This window comes from Doryrhamphus excisus, chromosome 15, assembly GCF_030265055.1.
Source record: "Doryrhamphus excisus isolate RoL2022-K1 chromosome 15, RoL_Dexc_1.0, whole genome shotgun sequence".
Lineage (NCBI taxonomy): Eukaryota > Metazoa > Chordata > Actinopteri > Syngnathiformes > Syngnathidae > Doryrhamphus > Doryrhamphus excisus.
Genome location: NC_080480.1, coordinates 9,280,080 through 9,307,920, shown reverse-complemented (window position 1 = coordinate 9,307,920; position 27,841 = coordinate 9,280,080). Strand labels below are relative to the sequence as shown.

The following is a 27,841-nucleotide window of genomic DNA, read 5'->3' as shown; positions in this document are numbered from 1 at the left end:
TACCTATGGACAATTTGAAGTCGCCAATTAACCTAGCATGTTTTTGGAATGTGGGAGGAAACCGGAGTCCCCGGAGATGCCCAAGCGGAGATGTCCTGACTGTGTGGCCTACATGCTAACCACTCGTCCACCGTGTGGCTCTACATTTTTAATATGCACGATAAAACACATTAACCAGGGAAAGGAAATAATTCAAGAAACTATAATTTTTGAAAAGCTTTATTTTTATACCATGCGCTTTTCATATTCAGGTTGACAGTGACTGCCGTACACCACATGAGGAAATTAAATAACTGATATAGATACTCATGATTATAACAAACTGCATTTCTTTTTTGCCCTTATGAATGACAGTAAACCAGCTGTCAAATTTTATAATGTCTGTGCAGCAGAGTTTTCTTTAAAGTTAAAAACATTCTCACATAGGGGAAGGTCTCAAAGAGGCTTCAAGAGAGTTTTAATTTGCTGTCTTAAAGCCAAACGTTCCCAACCACTGGTGTAGGTCTTTTTACAGTTCAAAACCAGCTATGTTGAGTATCACTTTCCTGTATTTTGGTTTTAATTAGTCATTAGCTTTGTATTGTTTGAAGCTGGAATAAAGTCACCAAAATGTTATGGAAAAGAACCACTTGGAAGTTGACCAGTGTTCCCGAACAATTCTATAGTATTTGTAGCCTCAATAATTTCACTTTGTCTTTCTTTTGAGTTCAAATATTTAGAAGAATGAAATAAATGTCCACCCACAGCTGACTACATAACATGCATCCATGGTTTAAACATATGATGCGACATGTTGGAGATTGGCATCCATTGTTTCAAGTAGGTAGAAATATTAATAGTAATGTAGAATATACAGTCGCAGCCATACATAAAAGGGAACATTCTTTGTCTATGGATATATCAACTCTTTACATGCAACTGTTGCAGAGCTTCTCCAACTACTGTATAATACAGCACAACTATTACTTCATTAAAACCATGTTGACACTGAAGCTGTCACCAGAGACAGGACTAGAAACAACCATAAGTCTCGAACCACTTGCATTGTCAAAATGATTCCAATGGTTTCTCTACCCTTTCTGGTGATGCATCATGGTAATCCAAGGGACTGTGTCACAGCATCCCTGTGAAGTCAACGCTTTTATACACAGCAAAGGGGGGTTTCTTTACAAATGGACAAGGAGCTATATAATGATCAGGGACGGAAAAGCAAGCTTCATACGACAAAGTTGAGGAAAATTATAGCGTATCGGACATTTGGTTTTGTAGCGTTTCATTCTGTGTCCCATTTTTGTTTGATTTCACACAGGTTGAGGAGGTTGATACACAGTAAATAGTAAAGACTCCTCAAACAAAAAAGCGGCCCAAAGTTCACATACTCTATGAGGTTCGATGTTTGACACTTATAGTTTTATTGTTGAAATTGTGATCTATTCATGTACTTTTTGGGCACCATATTGAGTAAAAACCTGTAAAACTATTTTTTAGTTGGTCATTATACTTATAGTTGCCATCATACTAAGAGATCAGTAGGGTAAAACTAGCTAATATATATATATATATATATATGCTCAACAGTTAAAGGGACTGTAAGCAACTCTCTTCAAATGACATTTTGTGAAACCAAAAAATACAACAACACCACCAATTCTGGTTGTGTAGATGTTACAAGTAGTGGCAAAAAAACACATTGTACAGTATGTTATACATTTTTCACAATTCTGAATTAACCTGCATAAAAACAGCTGCTGGCATACATGTACATGTCCTTTGCATGTTCACACTCACACACACAAAAGCAGTCTCAGAGAAGCAACCAACATTTGCATTGAAGTTGTTACGATATGGTATACATTCAATGACAGCTAACGTTAGTAGCCAAACATTGCTAAATCACTATCATCAGCTGACAACAAACATAATTAATATGTGAGTGTGTGTATGTGTGTTAAGAGGCAGGCTATATAGTCATCCCTCGCTTATCATGGCTAGTTGATTTCAGACTTGACTGTGATAAGTCTATTTCAGTGAAGTAGGATTCTTTCCTTATAAATGCTATATTTTTGCAGTAAGCTGTTTACAAACTTAAATATCTTTTGAAATATGTTTAGAGCCCTCTTGACATTAAAGAACACTTCTATAGTCACCTTTACACTTGTATTACCCAGTATAGTAGACATAGTAACAAAAAATAAGATGCATTAGACATATAACACATAACATAGGCTCACACATTAGCATTGGGAGAGTTCCTTGTGTTTGTCTGGACAGTGTAAAGTTACTCCCTGTCCAGACAATGTACTTCTGGACAGTGTACTTCCTATTGTCTCATCAGAGTAACATTACCGACACCTAGTGACTAGTGTAGAATACTACATATCACTGTCTTCTGAATAGCCACATTTATACATGAAAATGAAAATTTATAGGCCAAGAGTAGGTAAAATTTGATTCAATGTGCCTTTTTAAAACTAATAGCAAGCCGTAGTTAACCACAAAACAGCAAAAATTAATACATTTATTTTGAAAAAAAAAGAGTGAAAGTGTCAATATGTTGGAATGTTGGCGCCCAGGCAGCTGGAGGACCTCACTGCATACAGTCTCTCTCAGGAAACAGAAAAACAAAACAAAAAAAATCCATGCACAAATACACACAATAGCATTTTTTGGCTGAAGCTTAAGTGCAAGAAATCAACTTTTCAAATCCCCCTGTATGGAAATAAAGTCAAACGATCTCTGTAAACATTCCATAATGCATAAAGAACTAGGTTCTAGTTTCATGCCAGTAAATAAGTTGGAGCAGCTGGTAACATTGAGTAAAAGCATACAATAAACATTTCATTTCATGACAAAACTTCAACCTTTTGCATCATCATAATCATAAAAGTCATTCAAATTCAGCTGCAATTCCATTCTATGTCAAGTAATAATTCCAACATTCCTTAGTATGCTGCCCAGTTCCCATGCTCTGTTTAATTACGTAGTAATGAGCAGCTTTTTAAGAGGCAAAAAAACAGTACATATACTCCCAAACAAAGTAATGTACCACTAGTATGGGGTTTGCTCCACAAACATTCCTATCCTTCCTATCACTTCTTATGGATCGCTTCTTGTGTCTTGTCTTCTTTTTTGTCCCACAAGTTGTATGAGTCTTTGCTTTCTTTGTCCATCCTTACTCCTGGTCTTAAATTAGTAACCAACCCCAAGGGTCTTCTTCATGTGCTCATAAACCACATAGGAGATGCTAACAGCAGGTATGACTTTGAGAAAGTTTGGTGTAATACCACGATACAGACCAGGTACTCCTTCACGGGATATGATATATTTGAACTGGCCCACCATGGTCATCTGTGGGATCCCCTCAGTACTGGCTGAAAGAGGAAGGATACGAAAAGTCACACAGGTTCACATTTGCCTTATTCTAATCTACAGCACGTCTCACCTTGTGCCTGCATGCGTGTTCGAATGAGAGCGAGAGGATACGAAGCCAGCTGGCCACAGGTACTGGAAACGGTACCACAGCCCAGGAGGACCAATACACCTGGATCGGCAGAGTCTACACAGTACCTCTGAAGCCAGGCATTCTTTAAAGTCTAAAATAAGTTAGAAGCGTTTCAGACAACAAGAAAGAAGGGTGGACCGTGAAAAGGAAAGCCACAATCATATTACAATCATTTTACCATTTGTTGTTGGCATTATTACAAATTTAGATAACCAGACAAAGCAGCAATCGTTCAAAGTAGCTAACACTTTGATATACTGAATTTACAGTGAAAGGGTAAATGTTGCACCTATTCAGCTGTATTGCTTTTGATTTCGTGCTTCTCGCAAAAACTGCCTGTTTTAATGTATTCCACCCACGGCCCGCCTCCAGGCATGCCCACTCTGCTGTGGTTGGTCACACAGTGCTTAGAAGGACTTCCAGTGTTATGAAACAGAATCAGAAATTGTTTTATTGCCAGGTATGATCTTACACATACTAGTAATTTGTTGTGCTGTGTTGTGTGTTGTGGTGTTGGTGCAGACACATCTATTAAAAATGAAAATACAAAATACAGTAAACCTCGGATATATCGGATTCAATTGTTCCCACTGGTTTTGTCCGATATAAGCGAAATCCGTTATATGCGTATACCGGAAAATGTCCGTTTTACGCATATATCGGATTTATATCCGGTATATGCGTAAATCGGATTTTATCCGTTATAAAAAGGCACTTCTTTGACTATGTTTCCAATGTACCTGGACGCGCAGGCAACGCTGCAAACGCTGCAAATGACGTCGTATAGCGGCCTGTCACGATTCGGCAAATCGGAGCGCCACGATGCGGCCATCCGATATATGCGAGGGAAATTTAATGGAAATGCATTGGAACGGGACTGGAGATTTTGTCCGAAATAGGCGAAATCCGTTATAAAAAATCCGATATATGCAATGAATTTTTATTGGAAATGCATTACAGAAAAATTGGTTCTTTTTTATCTGTCCGTTGTGAGCGAATTTCCAATATATCCGAGTCCGATATATCCGAGGTTTACAGTATAAATATATATAAACAATCTGTTTGTTGTTTGTTTTTTCCAGTAACACAGTCTGGTTATTTTTTCTGAAAAAGTCCAAAATGAGCGTTAATGTAACACATAGAGTTGTGTGTGCTGCTAGCTGCTAGCTGTTGATGAACAGTGGAGGCGTTGATAATAAAAGGCGATGTGTATTTTTAAAATGTCCACTTTTAACATACAGCCATATGTGTTGGATCCCGAATCTGATCCATGACTGACAAAAAATAAACACAGTTACGATACTAACTGTTACTTACTGCTTTCTCTTCTGAATATTCCACACAACTAAGTAACTTTGGAAAGGTGTCGGGCTTCAGCTTGTCCAGCTGCATACTGGGCAATGTTCACAAAACAGTCCAGTGTCAAATGCCGTTGACAGATTAAAATGCATTTAATTTGCTAGTAGGGAATCCGGAACTAAAATCACTTGTGCCTGATGGTGGCGTCTTTAGGAGTAGTAAACAAATGTGGCGCTTGGGGAAGGGCAGAGAGCTTATCTGGCTTACAGCCACTGCCATATAAGGAAGTCCGCTCCTCTGTGACATCGCAAAGGGGCATTTTTACCACGCCTTCTGAAACTGAGCCATCCCAAACGTCTCTCAGGGCTCACTTCCAAATGCACAAACCTCATTATCTGAAACTTTGGCATTGGTTAGCATGAGAATACAACATTCTAACTACAATTAGTGTGGTTAGAATGTTGTGTGTCTAACTATTTTTCTAACTACAGAAAAGTGGAAAAAACACAATAGGTCCCCTATAACATGTTTTACTTAATTTGGCCATTTTTCTATTTTTATAATTCTGTTTTAATATATTTAGAGTACATATACACTCTTATTAAGAGCACTGCTTTTCATAGAAATGACCCCTTTGGGTCTCAAATCACTGGTAGAAATATTAATGCTAGATATTATGAACAGTAATGTAGGTCAGGCGTATCATGGAGAGTGAAGGAGTGAAGGAATTTGAGCACTAGTATGGCACAGTGGTTATGTGACCTCTGTGCAATACAGGTGATCATAGTTCAAGACCTTTGCATGAGCAGTTTTTATCTTTCTCTTTTTCTCCTCTGAAGGCCCTGGCACCAAACACACTGCTTGCCATGACATTAAACTGAGTTTTTTCACATGAAATACACTCATACTGAATATACACACCTCATACACAGCTAAGTCGATGCCAGCGTAGGGGATAATGCCAAGTGTATTTGGCAGGTAGCCCCTATAGAAAGCCTGCAGTCCCTCCGTTTTCAGGATGTGTTTGGCACAGTCAGCCATACCTGAATATTGTCCAGTCGTTCTCAAAGTGAGACGAGTCTTAAGCACCTACCAAACCATAGAAGAAAGAAGAAATGAACAGATAGAGAACATACTCCCTGATAACAGTGATGAGAGGGGAATTACCTAAAACACAATTTTGGGCCAAGATGGAATGATTGTTTTTTGCATTTTCTACATACACTGTTATTTACACACTGTGCCCACATCACACACATCAGGTACTAATCCTCTTGGTCTCATCCAAGCGTGTTTTTTTCATATTCTACTTGACATGTGTTTGGGTATGGAATGTGAGTTGTGGATGTGCCGTGTGGGGAGTAACATTGTTAAAAATCATGTACAATAGTAATGTTGTTATTGTTGACAAATAACATCCTGTAGGAAAGTGATATTTTAGCAAACATTTGGGTGTTACTTACCGTTTTTGTGTTTTGTTTGATTACAAACAAGTAGAGGAGGCAGATACAGAGCTGATTCAAGGAGGGAGATATCATCTGAATCCCCATAAGTAGTACAAACTCGTCCAAAAAACAAATACTTCATGAACTCTTTGATATTCAGTGTTTTTACACTTATAGTTAAAGATGGGAATTTCATCTCTTTTAAGAGAAACGTTTCTTATTACTCAAAAAAACAGACAAGGGTCTCCCAAATGGTTCTTCAGATTTCCTATGTGAATCACCACCTTATCTTGGTGGAAGGGTTTGAGTGCCCGAGTGAGCCTAGGAGCTACGTATGTTGTGTGGGGCTATATGCCCCAGTAAGGGTCACCCGTGGGACCCGGCCGGGCCAGAAGCCACATGAGATCTCCCCCTGGTAGACCCACCACCTGCACCAGGGCAACCTGGTCTTCGGCAGACAAATCTGGTTCAGAGTTTAGCGTACCCAGCCTTCTAGGAGTCCATTAGGGGGGTGCTGGAGAGCACCCCAGCTGGTGACTCCGTTCTACTGGGAGACTTCAACGCCCTTCTGCGAACCATAGTTTGTCCATAACTAACACCATGTTCGAACATAGGGATGTCCATAAGTGCACTTGGCACCAGGACACCCCAAGGCCGCACGTCTATGATCGACTTTGTCGTTGTGTCTGCGTCTGACCTGCGTAAATTTGTACATGTTGGTAGGCCTGCATTGAAATTAAAGCCTCTGCCCTCACCCCCCCACCCCAGGGGCCCCGCCCCACAGCAGCAATGGCTGCGAGAGACCTCGCTTAGCATTAGTAGCTCAACAATTTACGTTGAAAGAGAGAAAGATTTGCTAACAGAAAATTAATCCACATTTTTGTCAAGATTTTGGTGTTTAAGGACGGTGGTTTTTCACTTTTGATAAGCTGATGATCACCCTACTTTGGTTCTTATAATTTTTCAAATGGTCTTAGTTGAAAACTATAAGAAAGCATCACTTCCTCCACGACCACACAAACAACTCCATGAAAAGTTGAATTTGCTGACCTCCATGGGGTAGATGATGGTTTGGGCTGTAGCTCCTGCCAAAGACCCAGCTATGAACCTTTCTTGTACTCTTAAACTGCCACCTTCTTTACTGCCTCTGATCACCCACTTGATCTACAGTGTAAAAATAGGAAGGAACAGAATAAGGGCAGGGCACAGGCATGATAAAACAGACAAAGTTAATTACAAAGAACTTTTATTTGGTCCACACTGGACCAACGAGGGCCAATTCACACTTTTTGTTCAAATCCGAACTTTTATGTAGTACTTTTATGTAAAAGAAAATGCGACACTGTTGTGTTTTTACGTAAATAAACATTGCCCCAGTTTGTGATCCCCTTGGCACGCTTGCAGCAGTTACATTTTCTACAATGGGATTGAACATTATCTTAATCAAATTATTTCTCGTTGGAAGTTAGGAAAAACGAGGGCAAGAATTTTGGCTACGGCAACTTATGGATAAATTGCCGTGATGTCAGTTGGGTGGATGTGGAGCCAGAAGTGGTGAGACATTAATGATAGCTGCTTCACGAACATCTTTTGAAAATTTTAGAATGAAAGGAAGAACTTTTGCCTCCATCTGCGAGTATCTTTATCCAAATCTCATATGGCAAATATGGTCTTTTGATGACGTCAAGTGTATATGAGACTCGACCGTTCAGATTTCAGTAGATTGGATAATAGGGGTGGTCTGATCGATCAGCCACCGATTGGTAAGTGAAAAAGCCTTGACAATGTTACAAAAATGAGTAGCTTTTGGTCATTTTCATTTTGTAAAAGTACCTCTCACAAGAAAAAAACCTTGGTGAAATTAGTATACCACCAGCCTGGATTGGTGTTTAAATAAACTCCCCTTGGTTTTGTATAAAAAGAAGACAAGGACACCTTTTTCTGAGCACAACCAGGCAAGGCAAAGGACAGCAAAGGCTCTGCACAACACTGGATTAACTGATAAATGGGCATCAACATCATAAAAGTAGTGTTCAGCATTCATACGACTGAGCAACAACTGTTTCGTTTCATGAAATTGCTTATGAGCTTGGTAACGAGACAATAATCAGTGAAATGGTATGGATGCAATCGAGGGGTGAAATCTAGATTCATCTCGATTAATTTCTGGGTATCGGTAAAATCCGAGGCAAGCGCTGTTTTATAAATGTTAAACTTAACCCCATATGCTGCTCCCCAGGTGCAATGAATGCACCATTATTTTTTATATTTTGTATTGAATATGGACGGAATCCGTGAGGCACATACAACTACTAGTAAAACAGCATGGATGTTGGCATGCAAGCAGCAGCAGCGAGGACGTTTCTATATTAAACCCACCCGCAATGTTTGGAAACACTACGGATTCGCAAAGAACGTCAGAATGAGAAAGGCAGCACCAACATGCAGACCCCCTTAAAAAGGGTACACCACAACACGTCTAGTTCCTCGTTGGACACCGGGGAAAAACCAAGCAAATCAGGTCTTCTGCTGCAACAAGTGCCCCCTCTGAACGAGTGTTCAGCACAGCAGGTGACATTCTAACAGCAGAGCGCAGTTGGCTTCTTCCTGAATTTGGAAACAATTTAAAAAGGGTATAATTTGTTTCACACTTTCTGCTCCTCGCTACTGTATTAGCCTACCTCCTAGTGCATTCATATTAGCAGTGTGTTTTGCAGACAGGAATATAAACAAACATTGTGTAGGAGCCATGAATGAATTTGGATTGATTTTTTTTGTAGGTGCATGATGGTTTAAATTTGAATAGTGGTGTTTGTTATTGTTTATATTATTTAGATTCGTTGTGATCACGTGGACACGGGAAGTAGGTCAATTGGTTATGGGCGGTGATATTTCGTTAATATAGGCACCTGTTCACCTGTGTGTGCAGGGAAGAGACAGAGAGAGGGTGAGCAGGGTTGCCGTATTTTTTGTTGATCGCTAATTCATTTAATCTCTGTGATTACTTTGATTATGAGTTTGTGCACGGTATCATAAGTTTATCATTAATTTTCTTTAATAAAAGGTTGAACTCATTTTTGTATCTCAGAGATTTTTTATGTGCGGCGCGTCAGACAAAGTAAAGGCCCGGCTTCAGCCTCTCAGCGACTCTTTTGGATGAAGTCGCTATATTTTGTCAACAAAAAAAAGGCATTAAAAGGAGACATCAGGACAGCACAACGGATCAATGGATCAAGAGGACAAAAAGAGGAAGCTGATTAAATCCAACAACCATCGGACATAAAGTACGGAGGTAGGAGCTGGCTGTCAAACAAATTTGGAGCCGCTGCAAAGCGAACTACAGCCAGGCAAGCTCACCTGTGGATGTGCGCATGAAGCTGTACGTTAATGGAAGAAATGCGGCTTGGAAATTGACTGCTGTTTGTTCATTGGGAATGATGGCGCGGTGGATTGAGGGTTGAATCCTTCGGCGCATCGGCGTTATTTATTGCGAGACATCCTGGTGCTGAAGTTATCTCCATGCTATAAATATGTGAAATATCGCTCTCTCGCTCCGACGTTGCTGCTGCTCTGCCGTTATGTGGGATGATTTTTGGATGAATTTCCTTTTTGGCTGTGGATACAATTTAAATGCACAAAGAATACATTGAAGAAAATCCCAAAAGGAAATTAATGGAGGAAACGGAGTCAAAAAAATGCTGCTGTTGCAAGTTTTGAAGTCCATGTGTTTCAAAGGTGCAAACGAATAAATCAAAAGGATATGTTTAAAGGATCTCAAAAGGAGAAAAATTAAGTGAAATCAAAATATAAAGATGAGTGAAATAAATGCTGGTGTTGAAATGGAGTGTGGAAAAAGAGAAACGAAACTCACAGCCAAGGCCTGGGCAAATAAAATTGAAAAACTTCAGCATGAACGCAAAACCTTTGTGAATAAAATTAAAGGGCTCATACCTGAAATGAAAACGCTTATGAAAAGCAAGGGAAACGTCTCACGTGTTCAATCTCACCTGGAGAACTTAATTCAACTTTGTGAAAATGCTATCACATCACATAATGTGTTGATTCCTTTACTTCCTGAGGACGAACTAAATAAACAAAATGAATGGTTTGCCAGCATCATGAAATATGGTAACACGTTTGAAGAGGATGTTAAAAGGTGGCTTAGTGAAGCTGAGGAGCCACAGCAAAATAACAGTCTTGGCCAATCAGATCCTGCTGCAGTCAGTGAAGAAGTGCTTCATTTACCAACTGAGGATGAACATCAAGCACCAACTCAGGCTGTGTCCATAATCACGACAGAGGACATGCAAGATAACATAAAACCAAGTGACAGTGTATCAAACGTGGGAAGCAAGAACTATGTTACTGGCGGAAAGTCTGTTGTCTCTGCTGCTTCTTCGGCACGTCTTAAAGCTGAGGCTGATTTGGCAGCTTTAATGGCAAGACAGAGACTACTGAAGGACAAACAGGAACTGGAGGAGCAGGAGGAACAACTGAGGAGAAAGAAAGAGCAGTTAAAATTGGATGAAGACATTGCAGCGCACATGGCTAAATTAAATGTGCTACGATCTCAGAGCATCTTAAGTGGAACCTCATCCAAGCGCTCCAATGGAATGAACTCTTACCTGGAGAAAGGAAAATCTAAACCAAAAGCTCTCAATGCTAACGCAAAAACATTTACTCCACAAGCGTCACTGAAACAAAAGGAAACCAAACATGATTACATGGATCCAGGTGCAAGGCCTAAGGACAAAGCTGTACCCCAGTTCATCTACTCTGAGCCTGTGTCACTTAATGAACCCAAACAACGTTCAGTGAACCACTGCGCTCATGGAAACACCCAAGCTTGAAACGAAGATTTATGGAGTGCAGCATTTGAATCAAAAAATGAGGATCAAAACAATATGCTAGGAATTATGAGGAAGCAAAATGAAATAACGACGCTTCTGATACAACAGCAATGCCTCTCATCATTGCCAAAGAGAGAGATCCCAATTTTTGATGGTGATCCATTAAAATATCAAGCGTTTACTAAAGCTTTTGAGAATGGTGTGGAACGAAACACTCAGAGTTACAGTGATAGACTCTATTTCCTGGAGCAGTACACTAGAGGTCACCCTAAGGAACTGGTTAGAAGCTGCCAGCATTTTAACCCAGAGAGGGGCTACGTCAAAGCCAAAGCTCTATTGAGGGAGCATTTTGGGAATGAGCAGAAAGTCGCCGCAGCATATATGGAACAAGTGAAGATCTTGACTGATCCAGTGTTTGGAAATATACATGATGCTCCCCCAGCGACAATAAATAAAGGTGTAAGCAAATTCAAGCAACAGTCTCGTTCTGGAATGAAAGGAACCAGCTTCGCCACCACGGTAGCTCCTGTAGAAAACACTCATTCTAGAACCAAAGAGAAGGAACAATTTCAAGCTGCAAGGAGGATGTGTCTTTGTTGTGGAGGAGGACACATATTGGATTTGTGTCCCCAGTTGGAGAAAAGACCCCACAAGGAGAAGATAGGCTTCTTACGAGAAAAAGGTGTCTGTTTTGGCTGCTTGTGTATAGGACACATTAGCAGGGATTGCAGAAAACGGATTTCTTGTGCAAAGTGTGGTCTTTTACATCCAAATGTTCTTCATACTCCAAATACAAAGTCAAAGGACTCTGATCAGGCCGAAGGGAAATCAGAGAAAGCAGTGGACAGCACCCTGGTGTCAAGTGGTCTCACTGGGGCTGGTGATCATGATTGTAAACTTCCCATAGTCCCCGTACAAGTTAAGTCGAAGAAGGGCAGCAAGATTATTATAACCTATGCTTTCTTGGATCAGGGAAGTACAGCAGTATTCTGCACAGAGGCACTACTGCACAAGCTGGGCCTCACAGGAAAGAAGGCACGTATTCTCTTGCGGACCATGGGCCAAGAAAGGGTAGTGAGCAGCCATATTGTGTCAGGACTGGAGGTGGCTGGTTTAAACTGCGATAATTTCTGTGATCTGCCCAAAACTTTCACACAGGAGTATATGCCCGTCCACAGTGGGAACATTCCAAGACAGAGGGATCTTCAGAGATGGCCACATTTGAAACATGTCCAGTTGCCTGAGGTGGAGGCAGGGATTGAGCTGCTGATTGGGACAAATGTTCCCAAGGCTTTGGAACCATTGCAAGTCATTCATAGCGTCAATGGTGGGCCCTATGCAATTAGGACAATGCTGGGCTGGACTGTGAATGGACCTCTAAATGGAGAAAGTGAGGAAGCGATGGATTGTGAGCATCCAGAGTTATCGGTGAACCGAGTGTCAGTTGTGAATTTGGATGAACTTTGGCAGCAGCAGTTCAAAGTGGATTTCCCTGAATGTAGTATGGATGAGCAACCTGGAATGTCAAGAGAGGATCAGAAGTTTATGGATTTGGTTAGAAACTCAGCAAAGCAAGTGAATGGTCATTACCAGATCAGATTACCATTAAGGAATGAGGAACTCAAAATGCCAAATAATAGAATAATTGTTGAGCAACGCGCAAAATACCTGAAGAGGAGGCTTCTGAAGGACTCGTCATTCCACGCAGAATATACAGCCTTCATGAATGATCTGGTTGCCAAAGGTTATGCCGAAGAGGAGTTGGACCGCTGTGATGGCAAGGTTTGGTATATCCCCCATCATGGTGTCTATCATCCAAAGAAGAGGAAAATCAGAGTCGTTTTCGACTGTGGAGCGAGTTTCCAAGGAACATCTCTTAATGCTGAGCTCCTGCAAGGACCGGACCTGACCAGTTCATTGACTGGAGTGGTGACCAGGTTCCGGAAAGAACCAGTGGTGATCATGGCAGATATTGAGTCCATGTTTCACCAGGTAAGGGTACCAGCTGAAGACGCAGATTTGTTGAGGTTTCTCTGGTGGCCTGATGGGGATTTAAATCAAGAACCCAGTGACTTCAGGATGATGGTGCATCTCTTCGGGGCAACTTCGTCTCCCAGCTGCGCCAAATTTGCTCTCAGGAAATGTGCAGAAGATAATAAGGAACAATTCAGCCAAGAAGTGATTGATAAAGTCCTACATTGCTTCTACGTTGATGATTGTCTGGTGTCGGTGACTTCAGAGGAGGAAGCTGTATCTCTCCATCATGACCTTGTCTCCATCTGTGCAAAGGGTGGTTTTAAGCTTAGGAAATGGATAAGCAACAAACGTGAGGTTATGGTTGCAATACCTGAAAGCCACCGAGCAACAGACATGACAGACTTGGACCTGGATCAGGATCAGCTACCAGTGGAGAGAGTGCTGGGTGTGGAATGGTGTATTCAGTCAGACACTTTTAAGTTTAAGATCATTATTAAGGACAGACCACTCACCAGGAGGGGAATTCTCTCAACTGTCAGCTCCATCTATGACCCTCTTGGAATCCTGAGCCCTGTAGTATTATTGGCTAAGAAAATCTTGAGAGATCTGTGCAGGAGATCACTTGGCTGGGATGACATCATACCTGTACCAGTTGTCAAAGAATGGACGACGTGGCTACAGGAACTGTACCGTCTAGAGGGTTTTAACGTCATGAGATGCCTGAAACCACTAAACTTTGGAGAGACGACCACAGCACAGCTGCACCATTTCTGTGATGCAAGTGAAGATGGCTACGGAGTAGTGACTTACCTGCTGTCACGTAACAAAGACTCTCAGGTACACAGTGCTTTTGTCATGGGAAAGGCAAGGGTGGCTCCACTTAAGTCTGTTACCATCCCTCGTATGGAGCTAATCGCTGCCACTATGGCGAGCCGTATTGATGTCCTGTGGAGGAAAGAGCTACATTTGGATCTACAGGATTCCGTGTTTTGGACAGACAGTGCATCTGTACTCAAATATATCAAGAATGAGACTTCCAGGTTCAAAGTTTTTGTTGCCAACAGGGTCTCGGAGATTCTCAAAGTTTCACTGTCTTCTCAATGGAGGTACGTAGACACTGCAAGTAATCCAGCAGATGTGGCCTCGAGAGGCTTGAAAGTGGATGCATTCCTCAAAAATCTAACATGGGTGTCAGGTCCACCTTTTCTTCATCAACCTGAGAGTACGTGGCCTGTTAATCCTGAGGATGTGCAACAGCTTCCATCAGATGACCCTGAGGTCAAGAAAGCTGCTGCAGTGAATGCTGTACAGGCCAGCGAGAAGGATGATGCTTTGATTCGCATGATCAGTTATTTCTCATCTTGGACTGGTCTGAAAAGGTCTGTAGCTTGGATGTTGAGATTCAAGAACTGGCTTTTGGCTTGCTGTCAGAAAAGGAAACAGTTGACCACCGAGCTTGCCCAGTCTGATTTGGATGTGATACACAAGGAATGTTCTTTGAAGAAGAATATGGATGTTTTCAAAAGGGAGAATCGTTCAAGTTGTCTGTCAGTGGAGGAGCTGGAGAAGGCCGGGATGGAAATAATCGGGTTTTGCCAAAGGAAGAAGTTTCCAGAGGAATTCTCCAGGCTACAACAAGGCAAAAGTGTTAAGGGCCATAGCCAAATTTATAAACTCTGCCCACTGGTCGAAGATGGTGTTCTGAGAGTTGGCGGTCGACTGAGCAGGTCTTCTATGCCTGCAGAGGCTAAACATCCCATTATATTGGCTAAAGATTTCCATATCTCAGACATTATTCTAAGGCATATTCACCAGGAAGTGGGACATGGTGGCCGTAACCACATGCTCGCCAAACTGCGGGAGAAGTATTGGATCACTGGGGCTAGTTCAGCCATAAGGAGAGCTCTGTCTAAGTGTGTCATCTGTCGGAGACTGAATGCTCAGCCAGTGTCCCAGCAGATGGCAGATCTACCTGCTGAAAGAGTGACTCCAGATGAGCCGCCTTTTACTCGTGTTGGAGTTGACTATTTTGGACCGTTTGAAGTGAAGAGCAGAAGGAGTGTTGTAAAGAGGTATGGTGTTATTTTTACCTGTTTGGCCATACGGGCAATTCACATCGAAGTAGCATCTTCATTGGACACAGACTCCTTCATAAATGCACTCAGACGCTTTATAGCAAGACGAGGTCAAGTCCAGGAACTGCGCTCGGACAATGGGACAAACTTCATTGGAGCAGAGCGTGAGTTGAGAACAGCTATTGAACAATGGAATCAGTCACAGATTAACAATGCACTTCTTCAGAAAGGAATAAAATGGACCTTTAACCCCCCCGCTGGCTCACATCATGGAGGATCTTGGGAGAGGTTAATCCGGTCTGTGAGGAAAGTCCTAAATTCTACTCTGAACGTGCAAAATCTGGATGAAGAGGGCCTTCACACGGTTCTTTGTGAGGTGGAGTCCATCGTTAACAGCAGGCCGATTACCAAGGAATCTACAGATCCGAACGATCTGGAGGCCTTGACGCCAAATCACCTGTTGCTGCTGAAGACCTTACCATCTTTACCACCAGGAAACTGCCAGGCAGCTGACCTTTACGCTCGCAGGCGATGGAGGCAGGTGCAATACATGTCAGATTTATTCTGGAAAAGGTGGATTAAAGAATACTTACCACAACTGCAGGAGCGTCAGAGATGGTCCAGAGTGAAGCGCAACATTGTCCCTGGAGATATAGTGCTTATTGTGGACAACACAGCACCTCGAAATTCCTGGGTTATGGGAAAAGTTCTTCAAACCTTTCCAGATAGAAGAGGATTAGTGCGGCAGGTGCGCATCAAAACAAAGGGCAGTTGCTTGGATCGTCCAATTACGAAGATCTGCCTACTACAGGAAGCTGAAGACTTGCCACAGAATGATGGCTAAAATCTTTTGATTGAGCCTGATTATTGACTTCACAGACTTTGGATTCAAGATGAAAGAAGACAGAAGACAATATATGTATTATGGACTTTAAATATGAAGCTTTTAATTGTTACATGTCTCCTATTGATATGAATATGGGTAATTATTATGTGTGAACCTAATAATTAGGGGCTGGAATGTAGGAGCCATGAATGAATTTGGATTGATTTTTTTTGTAGGTGCATGATGGTTTAAATTTGAATAGTGGTGTTTGTTATTGTTTATATTATTTAGATTCGTTGTGATCACGTGGACACGGGAAGTAGGTCAATTGGTTATGGGCGGTGATATTTCGTTAATATAGGCACCTGTTCACCTGTGTGTGCAGGGAAGAGACAGAGAGAGGGTGAGCAGGGTTGCCGTATTTTTTGTTGATCGCTAATTCATTTAATCTCTGTGATTACTTTGATTATGAGTTTGTGCACGGTATCATAAGTTTATCATTAATTTTCTTTAATAAAAGGTTGAACTCATTTTTGTATCTCAGAGATTTTTTATGTGCGGCGCGTCAGACAAAGTAAAGGCCCGGCTTCAGCCTCTCAGCGACTCTTTTGGATGAAGTCGCTATACATTGATTGTTGAAAGTGTCACTTTAACTTTGCTGTTGCTGCGTACTGTATTTTTTTTGCAGCAGTAATTATTGTTTAATTGTTTTTAGGACTGAACCACTGCTATTGTAATTGCATAGCCGATGTGAAAGTGTGTGGAAAGTTGTTTTTGAAAAGTTGTTGCTGTTTTAAGATGGCAAAGAATTGGTAGTAGTAAAAAAGACAAACAGCACTTGAATTTACCATCAATTGCCTATAAGGAATAAAGCCAAATCCTTTTTGAAGGACCATACTGAGTTCAATTTTTTTCCCTTTGCTTATTTGCATCATGTTGAATTGCATCATATCGCAAAAAATTGCACCATATCATATCAGATTGCATTGATTTGAACTAAATGATTATCGCATTGTATCGCATTGTATCGCATCGCGAATAGGGTGAACTGTATCGCATCGTATCGCCACAAAATTCAATGTATTGTGAAAGTGTCGTATCGCTGGCAGTGCATCGAGATGTGTATTGAATCGTCCTCAGTAGCCACATTTACATGGACCCAAATATTCCAATGCCATTTGGGTTATTTGCTAATCTAACCTTTGTATACATTCTGAAAGAAAAGTGCTAATCCGAATGAATATATAATTGGATTCACAGGGGTGGAATATTCCTTTCCCCAATCCGATTGAGGTATCTTGTACCCGCTCAATCGGAAAGTTATCAGGGTGCATTCTTCTTTGTGGTGTTTTTCTTCTTCTGTTGTTTATTGACGGTTGGCAAGCAGCTTTCGTGTGCATTAGCGCCATCTGTGGAACAGAATCTAAACCCTTCTATATGCCATTCACAAGTCCAGTTTTATTAAAGAAGAAAATACATACCTATATAAAACACGTGCCGAGCTTAATTATAAAATATTAGCAAGATTGACCTTTTCTTTTCCTGTTCCCGGGTGCGTTCTTTCAGCGAATGCTGAGATATGATGTAACACGCAGTTCGAGACGTTCTTCGATTTAAAAAAATGGAGGCAAGCAATCGGCACTGGACTGCTGCGGAAAGTTTGTTTTTGATTCAAACTAAATTTCAAGACTGGACGAACGAAAAACTGTCAATACAGAGTTATTCCAACAAGTGAAAGAAAAACTCGAGGAAGTCAATATCACGTGATGTTGGTGTTTACGCTTTACTGCGCATGCCCATTGACTATTCTGGTTGATTATAGCGGCGCATGTAGACACGCGATTGGAATATTCCTTTCCATGTATACCATTGCTTTCGGAAAGGTCATTCGGAAAGAGAAAAACTATTGCTGAGATTCACACCCCTAATTCATACCTACCTAGTCGCCAATTAACCTAGCATGTTTTTGGAATGTGGGAGGAAACTGGAGTCCCCCGGAGCATGGTAACCACGTCCACCATGCAGCGTTATTCAATAATTGTTAATTCTATTTTAAAACCTCACCTGCCAAAGGTAAATACTTGTGGCCACAACTGGTGCCACAACATACAGTATACTGACCTGTTCATAGGCCATGAACTTAATTGCAGATTCTGGAGCAATCTTGAGAACATTGGTGCCATTTCCCCTCCACAGTGAGAAAACACCGCCTTCTCGGATCATCCCTCTCAGTCCAGACCACAGATTTGTCCCACGAGATTCAGAACCATGTACCTTGGTACACAAACACAAACCAGGTCAACTGTCTTATTATACTACATGCTAAATTTGAGCACAGACACCCTCGGGATTGTGACCACTGCACTGATCCTCTTGTATATGCTCCATTTACTCTCACTTACGAACAAGCCCCAGAGATACTAACTCCTTCAATCCATAATGGCTATAAAGGTGGGGAACTGGTTCATGATAATGATAATACTTGTTGTAGTGAAACAATGATGTGCAAATGTGCAAAAAACACATTAAAAAGTACAGTAAAATATGTAAAGGTAGAGTTAAAATAATAATAAAACATTGTCCAAATACAGTTTTGACCTGCATACAATGGCCATGGTGGACAAACATGTACAAAAGCAATGTATCCTGGTAGCATACACCTTTTACATTTTAGACATACTTTAAAAAATTACTATATTTATTTTCAAGTTTTGAAAACTCAAATTTCAAGTGGAATGTAAATGACTGACCTGTAGGAAAACTTTCAGCCGATCCAAAGGAGCAGTTCCTGTCCGGGACACCGCACCAGCCATTGCTCCAGCAACCAACTGCCGCCATACCAGACCGGATCGTCGTTCCTTTTCTGAGAACTCATCTGGCACCGTCAAATGTTCCCCAATGTCAAACATCTTCCAACAGTATTAGAGATTAATACATTTAATAATGAATTTTGAATACAATACACTATTCATTCATATATAATACACAGCGGATCCTCGCATATTTGCGACTCAGCATTCATGACCACGCAAATTTGCAGATTTTACAGCGAAGGTGGTGGTCGAGGCACAAACGCAGGTGTGAGTTCATTAAGTCCATTGAGCACATTTTTCACTTGGTAATGGTAATGGTTTTATTTCATTTGAAATAAATAAATAATATTTCATGCATCAGATTACAATTGAAAAAAAAAATCTTAGTGGCAAAGCTCAGGGGGTAAAAAAAATACTGCCCTGAACTCCTCTCAGCTCTGGATGTTGTGGGACTCTCTTAGTTGACACATCTCTTTAACACACATCTCTTTAATGTTGGTCCCATTTTCCATAAGGTTGACTGGAGGGTGTGTTCCAACTACAGGGGGATCACACTCCTCAGCCTCCCTGTGAGGATATGAAAAGGGTCCAACCGTTGAACCTCAGCTACAGGAGGTACAACTTGATTTCTGTCCTGGTTGTGCACACTGGACAGGCTCTGCATCCTTGCAAGGGTACTAGTGGGTGCATCAGAGTTTGCCCAACCATTCCACGTGTGCTTTGTGTACTATGGGGGGTGCTCAGGGAGTATGGGTTTCATGGCACGCTACCAAGTACAATTCTGTCCTTGTCCAGCTGGAGCAGGAGTTTGGTTCGCATTACCAGCAGTACGTTGAGTCAGTTCCCGGTGAACGATGGCCTCTGCCAAGTTCGGCTCACAAAGTGAAGAAATCTGGCCTATTCCCATATAGCTATAGCTCTTAAAACTTGATGCGTGAATGCTGGTGTGATCTTGAAGTTGCCGCTCTAGTCATAATGCTGCCCGAATTATTCTCATGTCCACCAGAGTTCTCAATAAATGGTGAAGCCAACTCTGAAAGAGTTACACCAGTGCTTCTCAATTATTTTCTGTCATGGCCCCCCTGGCAAATGTTTTTGCACCCCCCCGATTTGAAATACTAGAGAAACTGATAATATTTATTTATTTACTGTATCTGTACTGTATAGACTGAACCAGGAAAATGCAACAACATGGAGCGCATACAAGCATATTCATGAGTCAAATTGCATGTTGAGTACATGTTGGTAGCCCCGCCCCTTTTTTAAGTCGTTGAAGGGGCTGGCCCCTCATTACATCTCAGACCTCATTGAAATGTACATTCCAGCACGGTCATTGAGATCCGAAAGCCACCTCCAGCTGGTGGTGCCCAAGACGAGACTTAAGACGAGGGAGACCTGACCTTTTCTGTTGTTGGCCCCAGTTGAAAGCAGTGCTATATAAATAAAGTGATTGGACTGTTTCAGATTTTAGCCTAGCTGTGTTGAGCCATTGGTTTGTCATCTGTTAATCTACTGTACATTTCTCACCTATTCTTTTGGGGTATTGCCAGCGCATTTGTTTCTCTTTGCATTTTTTACAAGCCACAATTAATATCAGAATAAAGCATCATACTACACATCCATGGCTGACCCTTTGCTTTTTCTTTTACTTTCTGGGCATGGTTAGTTGGAGCTTCATTTTCAAGTTGTGGTGTATTAGGGAGTTTGAGTTTTCTTCTAAAGTTTGATTGGCTAGATACAGAGTACGTTTTCTTTTCTTTTTGGTGATGTCTAACAATTCAGAGAAGGAAATAGTTTTTGGTTATCATATCATATCAAGTATCTAGGCTTATTGTTGATTTTGTTATTATTATTACTATTAACACAATTACATGAATTTAATGACTCACATGGGAGTGTTTCCAGTAGTGGACAATCTCCTCCATGTTGTGGAAAGGATTGAACAGGAAGTGATCTCGCCATTCCTTCCAGTCAATGGTCATGGTGCCATCCCTGTCCATACTGGGAAATGTAAAAAAACAAACAAACAAACAAAAAAACCTTATGGTTGGTTGGTCAATACAAAAAGGTAAGAGAGTTTTATGCAGGCTGCCACAAACAGTAAACATATCTACTACTACGACAATTTGTAGATACTTAAAGATCTACAATCACATTTGTTTTTTCTATCAATCAGTCAATCGTGGCTTTATGGCATTTTGGGTTAGCAAGCAGCACAGTACAGCCCTGATCAAAATCTTAAAACCAGTTGAAAATATAGAATATATTTTGCACATTTGGACTTTAATGAGGTTTTAAGTAGAACTACAATATGCAAAAGCAAGAAGGGTGAGTGAGACCAAACATTTGGAACTTTTAATTGAAAAAAAACCAACCTTAATATGTTGTTTTTCACCTGATCAAAAGTTTAAGTTTACCTGATTTAAAGCCAAAATATGCTCAAAATTCTGTCAGGCATTCACATTCATTCGGTCATGCTCTCCTGATGGCGAAAGCCAAAAAGCTTTCTGTTCATGAACGTGGTCGGATCGTTTAACTGCATAAACAAGGCCTCTCGCAGCGTTCCATTGCTGCTGAGGTTGGATGCAGTAAGACAGTCATTCTACATTTTTTGAAAGTTCCTGAGCCTTACCGAACAAAAAAATTCAGTGCGCTAAGCCGGAGGATCCAATTGGCTGTGTGTCAAGACACAGGGCGGTCCTTGACCCAAATGAAGGCCCTTACTGGTGCAGACTGCAGCTAAATAACCATCAGATGTCATCTGCGGGAAAAGGAATTCAAATATCTCGTCTCCTTCAACGCCACAAAACTGCCCATTTAGACTTTGCCAGGGAGCATCAAACATGGGACATTGAAAGGTGGAAAAAAAGTTTGATTCTCTGATGAGAAAAAATGGAACCTCAACGTCCAGATTTTACTGGACAAGGAGATCCTTGTCCAGACAATTTTACTGGACAAGGAGATCCTTGTTCAGAGGACGATAAGCGGTAGAAAATGAATGACGAAAGGGGAGCGAGACAAAAAACATTTGGAACTTATATAAAAAAAAAAAAAATTCTCTTTCCTTGAGATTCTTTTTACCCGGCACAGTGGAGGGGGGGGTCCATCATGATCTGGGGTGTTTTTTCATTCAGTGGAACACTGGAGCTTCAGGTGGTGCAGGGTCCTCAAACAGTGTTGGTTGTGTGCAGATGTTGCAGCCGGCATCCTCATGACTGAGGGCCCTGGTCTGTGTAGGACAACTGTGTAGGACAACAGGACAACTCTGGACAACAATGCTCGGTTGACCACGGACTTCTTCAGGGAATAACATCACTCTTTTGGACCATCCCACATGTTCCCAATTTAAATCCCATAGAGAACATTTGGGGATGGATGGCAAGGGAAGTTTATGAAAATGGTCATCAGTTCCAGACAGTTGATGTCCTTCATGAAGCAATCTTCACCACTTGGAGCAATGTTCCCAATAGCCTCCTGGAAACACTCGCATCAAGCATCCCCAAACCAATTTTTGAAGTGATTAACAAGAACAATGGAGCTTCTCATTACTGAATCCTACTGAGAAATGTTTTTGTTCCTGTTTGGAGATTTTTTGAGCGATGGTCTTACACTTTTGATCAGCTGATACACAGCCTATTTCAGTTTAATTGATGTTTTCCATAAATTACTTTTTCACTTACTAAAAGTACAAAAACAAATCAGCAAAACAGCAAGTCAGCGAAGGGTGAACCACGATGGAACGAGGTAACACTGTACTCATTTGCAAATGAAGCACATTAACATTTCCATATTATTCTTATATTCTACTGTTACATATTCTACTGTTATATTCTACCTCTGCAGTATTCTGGCAGCCTGTTCCTGGGAGACCTCAACTCCAAGCTGGTGCAGCAAGTCCTGGATCTCCCCCACATCAATTTGGCCTGAAACAAAACACCTGTTTTAAAACTTGTATTTAAAATAAAATGTGTCAAGGAGACCATGAATATATGTTTGTAAAAGCAAGAGTGTCATAGCTCCACACCATCTTGGTTACGATCCAGTTTGTGGAACATGAGCCACAGCCTCTTCTCATGAGCCTGCAGGTACTGGGAGAACTCTTGAAAGTCCAACAAACCATCACAGTTGATGTCACTCTCGAGCACTATCTGTAGATGCAGATAGACATCAGGCGTTAAAGAGGAAATATGATAAGATTAATTCTGCTCATGCTCATGTGTACACAGGGTGTACTGTTATGAAATACGTGAAAGAAGTGACAGTGTTCACATGGTAATTGGTGCAACTGATACACAAAGTGGTGGAGACAGGAACACACTCTTACCTACTGGCCCAAAGACTACATGTCTCTATTTAGTCCAATAGTACTGTACTGGCAATCTGCCAACAAAAATTTTTGAAGTCATTTCCAACTTGTGATGATATGTAAAACAAGGTCAGCCATGGATGTGGAGTTTGATGCTTTATTCTGACATTAATTACACCGCTTAAAAAACACAGACAGATGACTGGTTGACTTAATAGACTTAATAATGAGCATTTTATTGCAATGAGCATATTCCTTTCAACAAGAGGATGTGATTTGGAGTCAAAGGTTCCAAATCATTTGGATCATCTGAGATTATTTTCAGGAGACGATCATTCAATATGGATTCCAATTCACATAAAAGGGTTAGCACTTTTCTGACTATACAAATGGTCCTTTCCATGCTCTATTATGGTGTGGTGCAGCAGGAGTGTTGGTTCTGTTATCTGATCTAATGTGTTATAATTGGCCTCTTCTGGACATAAATGTACATAAATGGGCTATATAGTTAAAATTATTCTGTATTCAAGTTTTGTCTATCTTCCTCTTTCTTTACACAAACGCACACGCAATATTGTCTGCCATCATAACAGAGGCATGCTTGCTCTGGTGCACATGTGTTAATTACGCTACAAAAACTTAACCTAATTAATAAATATATTAGTTACCGCCATGAATGCCTTATTTTTGACAGCAGTGAACATAAGATAACAACAACCAACCCTCTAATTCCTTTGTCACACACGTTGTTGACTCTCTCTCTTTCTGGTGTACTCTTTGTCCCCCTTCAATTGGCAGTAGTCCACAAAGCAGCCAAGAAATGTTTCCTCCATCCATTTTCATCCTCACTCGTGGTGTTTCTTGAATAATCCAACTCCAACAATGTTTTACATTGACCGTAGTATAAATAGCACTCAAGGTAAACTGGAGTGTGTGTATGCATAACCGGCTTCAGAGGGTTAGCAAAAGCCGAGAATAGTGGCTTCTCTGTGTTTCCTGTACTTTTTTTGCCCTCATGATAGACTATCTTAGCAATAGCATTTTCCGAAATGTATACTTAAACGATTAGTTGTAGTTCTGAAGCATAGACATGATTAGAACATGACCACACATCATGGCATCATGATGTAGTTTTTAGTCATAAATATAAAAAAACGGTGGTCGAGTGGTTAGCGCGCACCGAGGAGACGCGAGTTCGATTCCACCCTCGGGCATCTCTGTGTGGCGTTTGCACTCGCCAATTGCCTGTATACGATACGTCCGCCCCTAGTTGACTAGATGGGACATACACCAGTCACACCAGGCTCCCGCCAAACGTCTGGACAACCCGAACAGTCCAGTTGCTGTCCATTCATGCCCTGAGAAGCTAATTGTGGGGTCTGACTTGTTATTCTTACTGATTGCCCAAACAAAAAGCAACTTTCTTTAAGTAAACTTAAGGGTCCCTGGCTAACTCGACACAATGGCACTGAATTCCAAAGAACAGCCCAGGTGCCATTTGTAGCCCTCAGCATATTGTAGAAATAAAGTTAAGCCACAAAAAAGAGCAAAATGTAAAAAAAAATACAGCAAAAGGCACAATGTCCATACCTGTCCACAACATTATAAAATATCACAGTGCATCATTTTATGTTTATGTTGGCTTGTAATATAACATTCCTGAAGGTTGGCAGTGTGTGTGTATTATGTAAGTAAATAATCAAATGGCAGCTCCAGCTGTCTCACCTCTTCTGCTTCTCCATGGTGTAAACCCCGAGCTGCCAGTCCAAATCGCAGTTCGCTGATGTCAACCCTGCCATCTTTATTCAAATCCAGTTGCTCGAACAGCTCCGCGTATCTCTTCTGGCATTCTGGGTCCAGAGGCGCTACGCTTTGTGCCTTCGTGTTAGCAGTTTGGTGGCAGAACACCTTCTTGTCCTCTTTGCCCATGAAGCTAGGAGAACGCTGGTGTTTTTCCTCTAGCGGTCCACTATGAATTTTATATCATTATGAAAATGAATGAATATAATTTCGTATCCAACGACGACAGTAAGAAGAGCAGGTGTGTTTCCACGGAGACAGCAGCAGGTTCTTTACACGAATGGAAAGCGGATAGTGTGGGTACTTCTGCTCGTGCGCAGTGGAAGGAGTGATTCATCGTCGAGACACATTCACCTATCATCTGATTTATTACAGGGAGGTCCAAAGTACGTATATAGGTCCAAAGTAGGGCACATCCTAAAAATACAATAAACGAAAACAGCCTACTAAAAAACTGTAAAACGGTTCAATGCAAAACGCATATAATAATGACAAAACAGTTTAAATGTTAAAACTAATAACACAAACAATAAATAGACCATATATATGGATCATTAAATCAAATAATATAAAATATTAACAAAACAACAACATATACAGGGGAATCTGTTTCCCTTTCAGTATTTGTTTAAAAAGGCAAACAAAAACACAAAAAAATATAAATTCCCATATAGAAAATGATGTAGATCCAGCTAATCTGTTCCAGACATCTACAACTATTAAAGGGTCCCTTTGCTTTAAGTACCAGTCCCAACCCACTGTACTTGCAAGTGCATGGGCAAAATTTGGCGATCCGTATGTGGTGAGTACCACTTCCAGACGGTTTGGGGAGAACCCAGAGAGGCTGTAGCACTTTTAGTGCAGGTGAAACTTTCACTGCGTTCAGGCTTCATCAGGCTACGGTTTTCACCACCAGTACTGGTTACACAGGTGTTCCCGCTACAGCCAATAAGCACACAACGCACTGACTTTTAAATTTTTCCCGTGGTCACTTGCTCAGTGGATGGTGCACTTAGCATTTTTTGTACTGCGCACGTGATATGTGTGTCGTCCATCCTTACATGGCACTTCCCCAGTTGAACTGTCCAATGAGCATGCAGAACTCACATGGACCACACCAAGAAAGCCTGTGCGCCGCACTTACAATGCACGTTGTGTGCACTGATTTCTGCATTATATATAAAAGCCAACACCTTGGGCCTTTGATGATTCAAAGGGTCACTTGGAGCAGGAACTCGGCGAAGAGCTTGGGGTCCAGTCAGATGTATAGTCCCCATAGTCGATTCACACTCTAGCTCTTGGAGCAACGTTTCGCAAAGCCTCCTCCTCTTGATACATGGGCAAACCCATCATCTATTGTGTCGGCATCCCTGTTGCCTCTCCCTCTCCCGTATCAAGACAAGTAATGCCACATCATGTTCATGCTCTACCATTTTAAGCTGGTCTTGCAGCATCAGAACCCAGAGTCTCTGCAGTGGAATGGGCAACATCTTGAGGCAACAGCTGTCTTCTGGAGAACCTCAGAAGGTCGTCCTATATGTACATCCCAATACCCTGACATAGGGTGGAAAAAGTCATGTTCATCACACTTGCGCCCACTTAAAACATGCAAGTGACACTGTACGTAAGCTACAGCTACCCAGGCACGCCCATTCAGCCAGTGACTCCTCACAAGGCTCACTGTGACGACACAGTGATCCAGTGTAAGTGAGTCGGTTAACTTGTTCACAAGTTAAAAGGGTGGAGCAAGTCCACATCAACAGCAACATCTAAACATCTTTAGTTAGTTTGTTTTATTAATACATGTACCCTTTCCACAACATTCCCTTCTTTGATTTCTTCTTTCTTTGCCAGGATTTAACATATTATTGATGCAGTACTTCCAGTACATCCAGGCAAGATCGGCTACATGGCCGCCACCTTTCTAATTTGTGATGAGTTTTTTCTTGAATCCAATATCCATCCATCCATTTTCTATGCTGCTTATCCTAAACAGGGTAGCGGATATGCTGGAGCCTATCCCAGCTGTCTTTGGGCAAGAAGCGGGGTACACCCTGGACTGGTAGCCAGCCAATCACAGGGCACATATAGACAGTCATTCATGCTCACATTCATACATTTATGGATAATTTGGAGTCTGCAATTAACCTAGCATGCTTTTGGAATGTGGGAGGAAACCAGGGTTACCCAGAGAACCCAGAGAAAACCCATGGGGAGAACATGCAATCCAATAATCCAGTAATATTTCTCATCTTCTTTATTAAATTGAAGAGCTTGCAACCAAAAGGCGCTAAATCCAATTTTCACTAAGTTGCATGTTTTTCATGAGTTTAATAGACCTCTGTCATGTGTATCCAAATCACATATTTTGGTCTTGAAATCATTTTAAAAAATATGAAAAAAAGTGGTATGAAATTTATGCTTTCAACCAAAAGGCGCTATTTCCATTTCAGATTTCAACCAAAAGGAGCTAAATCCCTTTCTTTATTCTTTATTCTGATTCTGATCCCAAGTTTCCCATCTATTGATAATCTGACCAATCAGAGAGAAGAATACAATTGGCACTGCACATACAGAAAGCCAGTATCAGTGCACATCCTGTTTTGTTTGTGTACATTAAGTACACGTATGATAGTTACAGTATGTTATGCAATTCAGGAGAACACAAATTGTGTTTTTACAGTATTCTGTAACATGGAAGTTTTTTTTTACGCCATAAGAGGCATGTCTCTACCTTGACACCTCCAACTTTCATGAGAAACATTATTTTACTTGTACTAAAAAACATACAATGTAAAGAGTTTGTAATGAGATGATTTTTGTCACTGTCACCTTCATGGTGCAGTCAAATATGAGCACTGCTTTTTATAAAATTTTTATTAATTTAATTAATAATAATTATTTTGTATTGTATGTTGAGAATGGCTTATGTGTTGTAATTATTTTAT

At 41.1% G+C, this 27,841-nt stretch overlaps 1 protein-coding gene across 1 annotated transcript; it reads right to left on the bottom strand.

The window, feature by feature from the left end:
- Nucleotides 1-203: 203 nt before the first annotated feature.
- Nucleotides 204-25,207, bottom strand: slc25a23b (solute carrier family 25 member 23b). The gene is made up of 10 exons (XM_058049369.1): nucleotides 24,819-25,207; nucleotides 22,812-22,935; nucleotides 22,623-22,710; nucleotides 20,677-20,788; nucleotides 18,725-18,883; nucleotides 18,096-18,248; nucleotides 7,297-7,410; nucleotides 5,723-5,890; nucleotides 3,443-3,593; nucleotides 204-3,371 (listed from the first exon to the last, which is right to left on the bottom strand). Exons 1-10 carry the CDS (start codon nucleotides 25,020-25,022, stop codon nucleotides 3,190-3,192), a joined length of 1,455 nt encoding a protein of 484 aa, XP_057905352.1. The 5' UTR covers nucleotides 25,023-25,207; the 3' UTR covers nucleotides 204-3,189.
- Nucleotides 25,208-27,841: the final 2,634 nt, after the last annotated feature.

Bases quoted from the DNA above. Each gene is read 5' to 3' on its own strand.
- slc25a23b (XM_058049369.1), bottom strand. From the start codon at position 25,022: ATGGGCAAAGAGGACAAGAAGGTGTTCTGCCACCAAACTGCTAACACG. The intron at 22,711-22,811 runs GTGTGGAGCTAT...GTTTTGTTTCAG, and splicing joins ACTGGATCGTAACCAAGATG to GCCAAATTGATGTGGGGGAG. The intron at 7,411-18,095 runs GTCAGTATACTG...TTTACACTGTAG, and splicing joins AGTTCATGGCCTATGAACAG to ATCAAGTGGGTGATCAGAGG.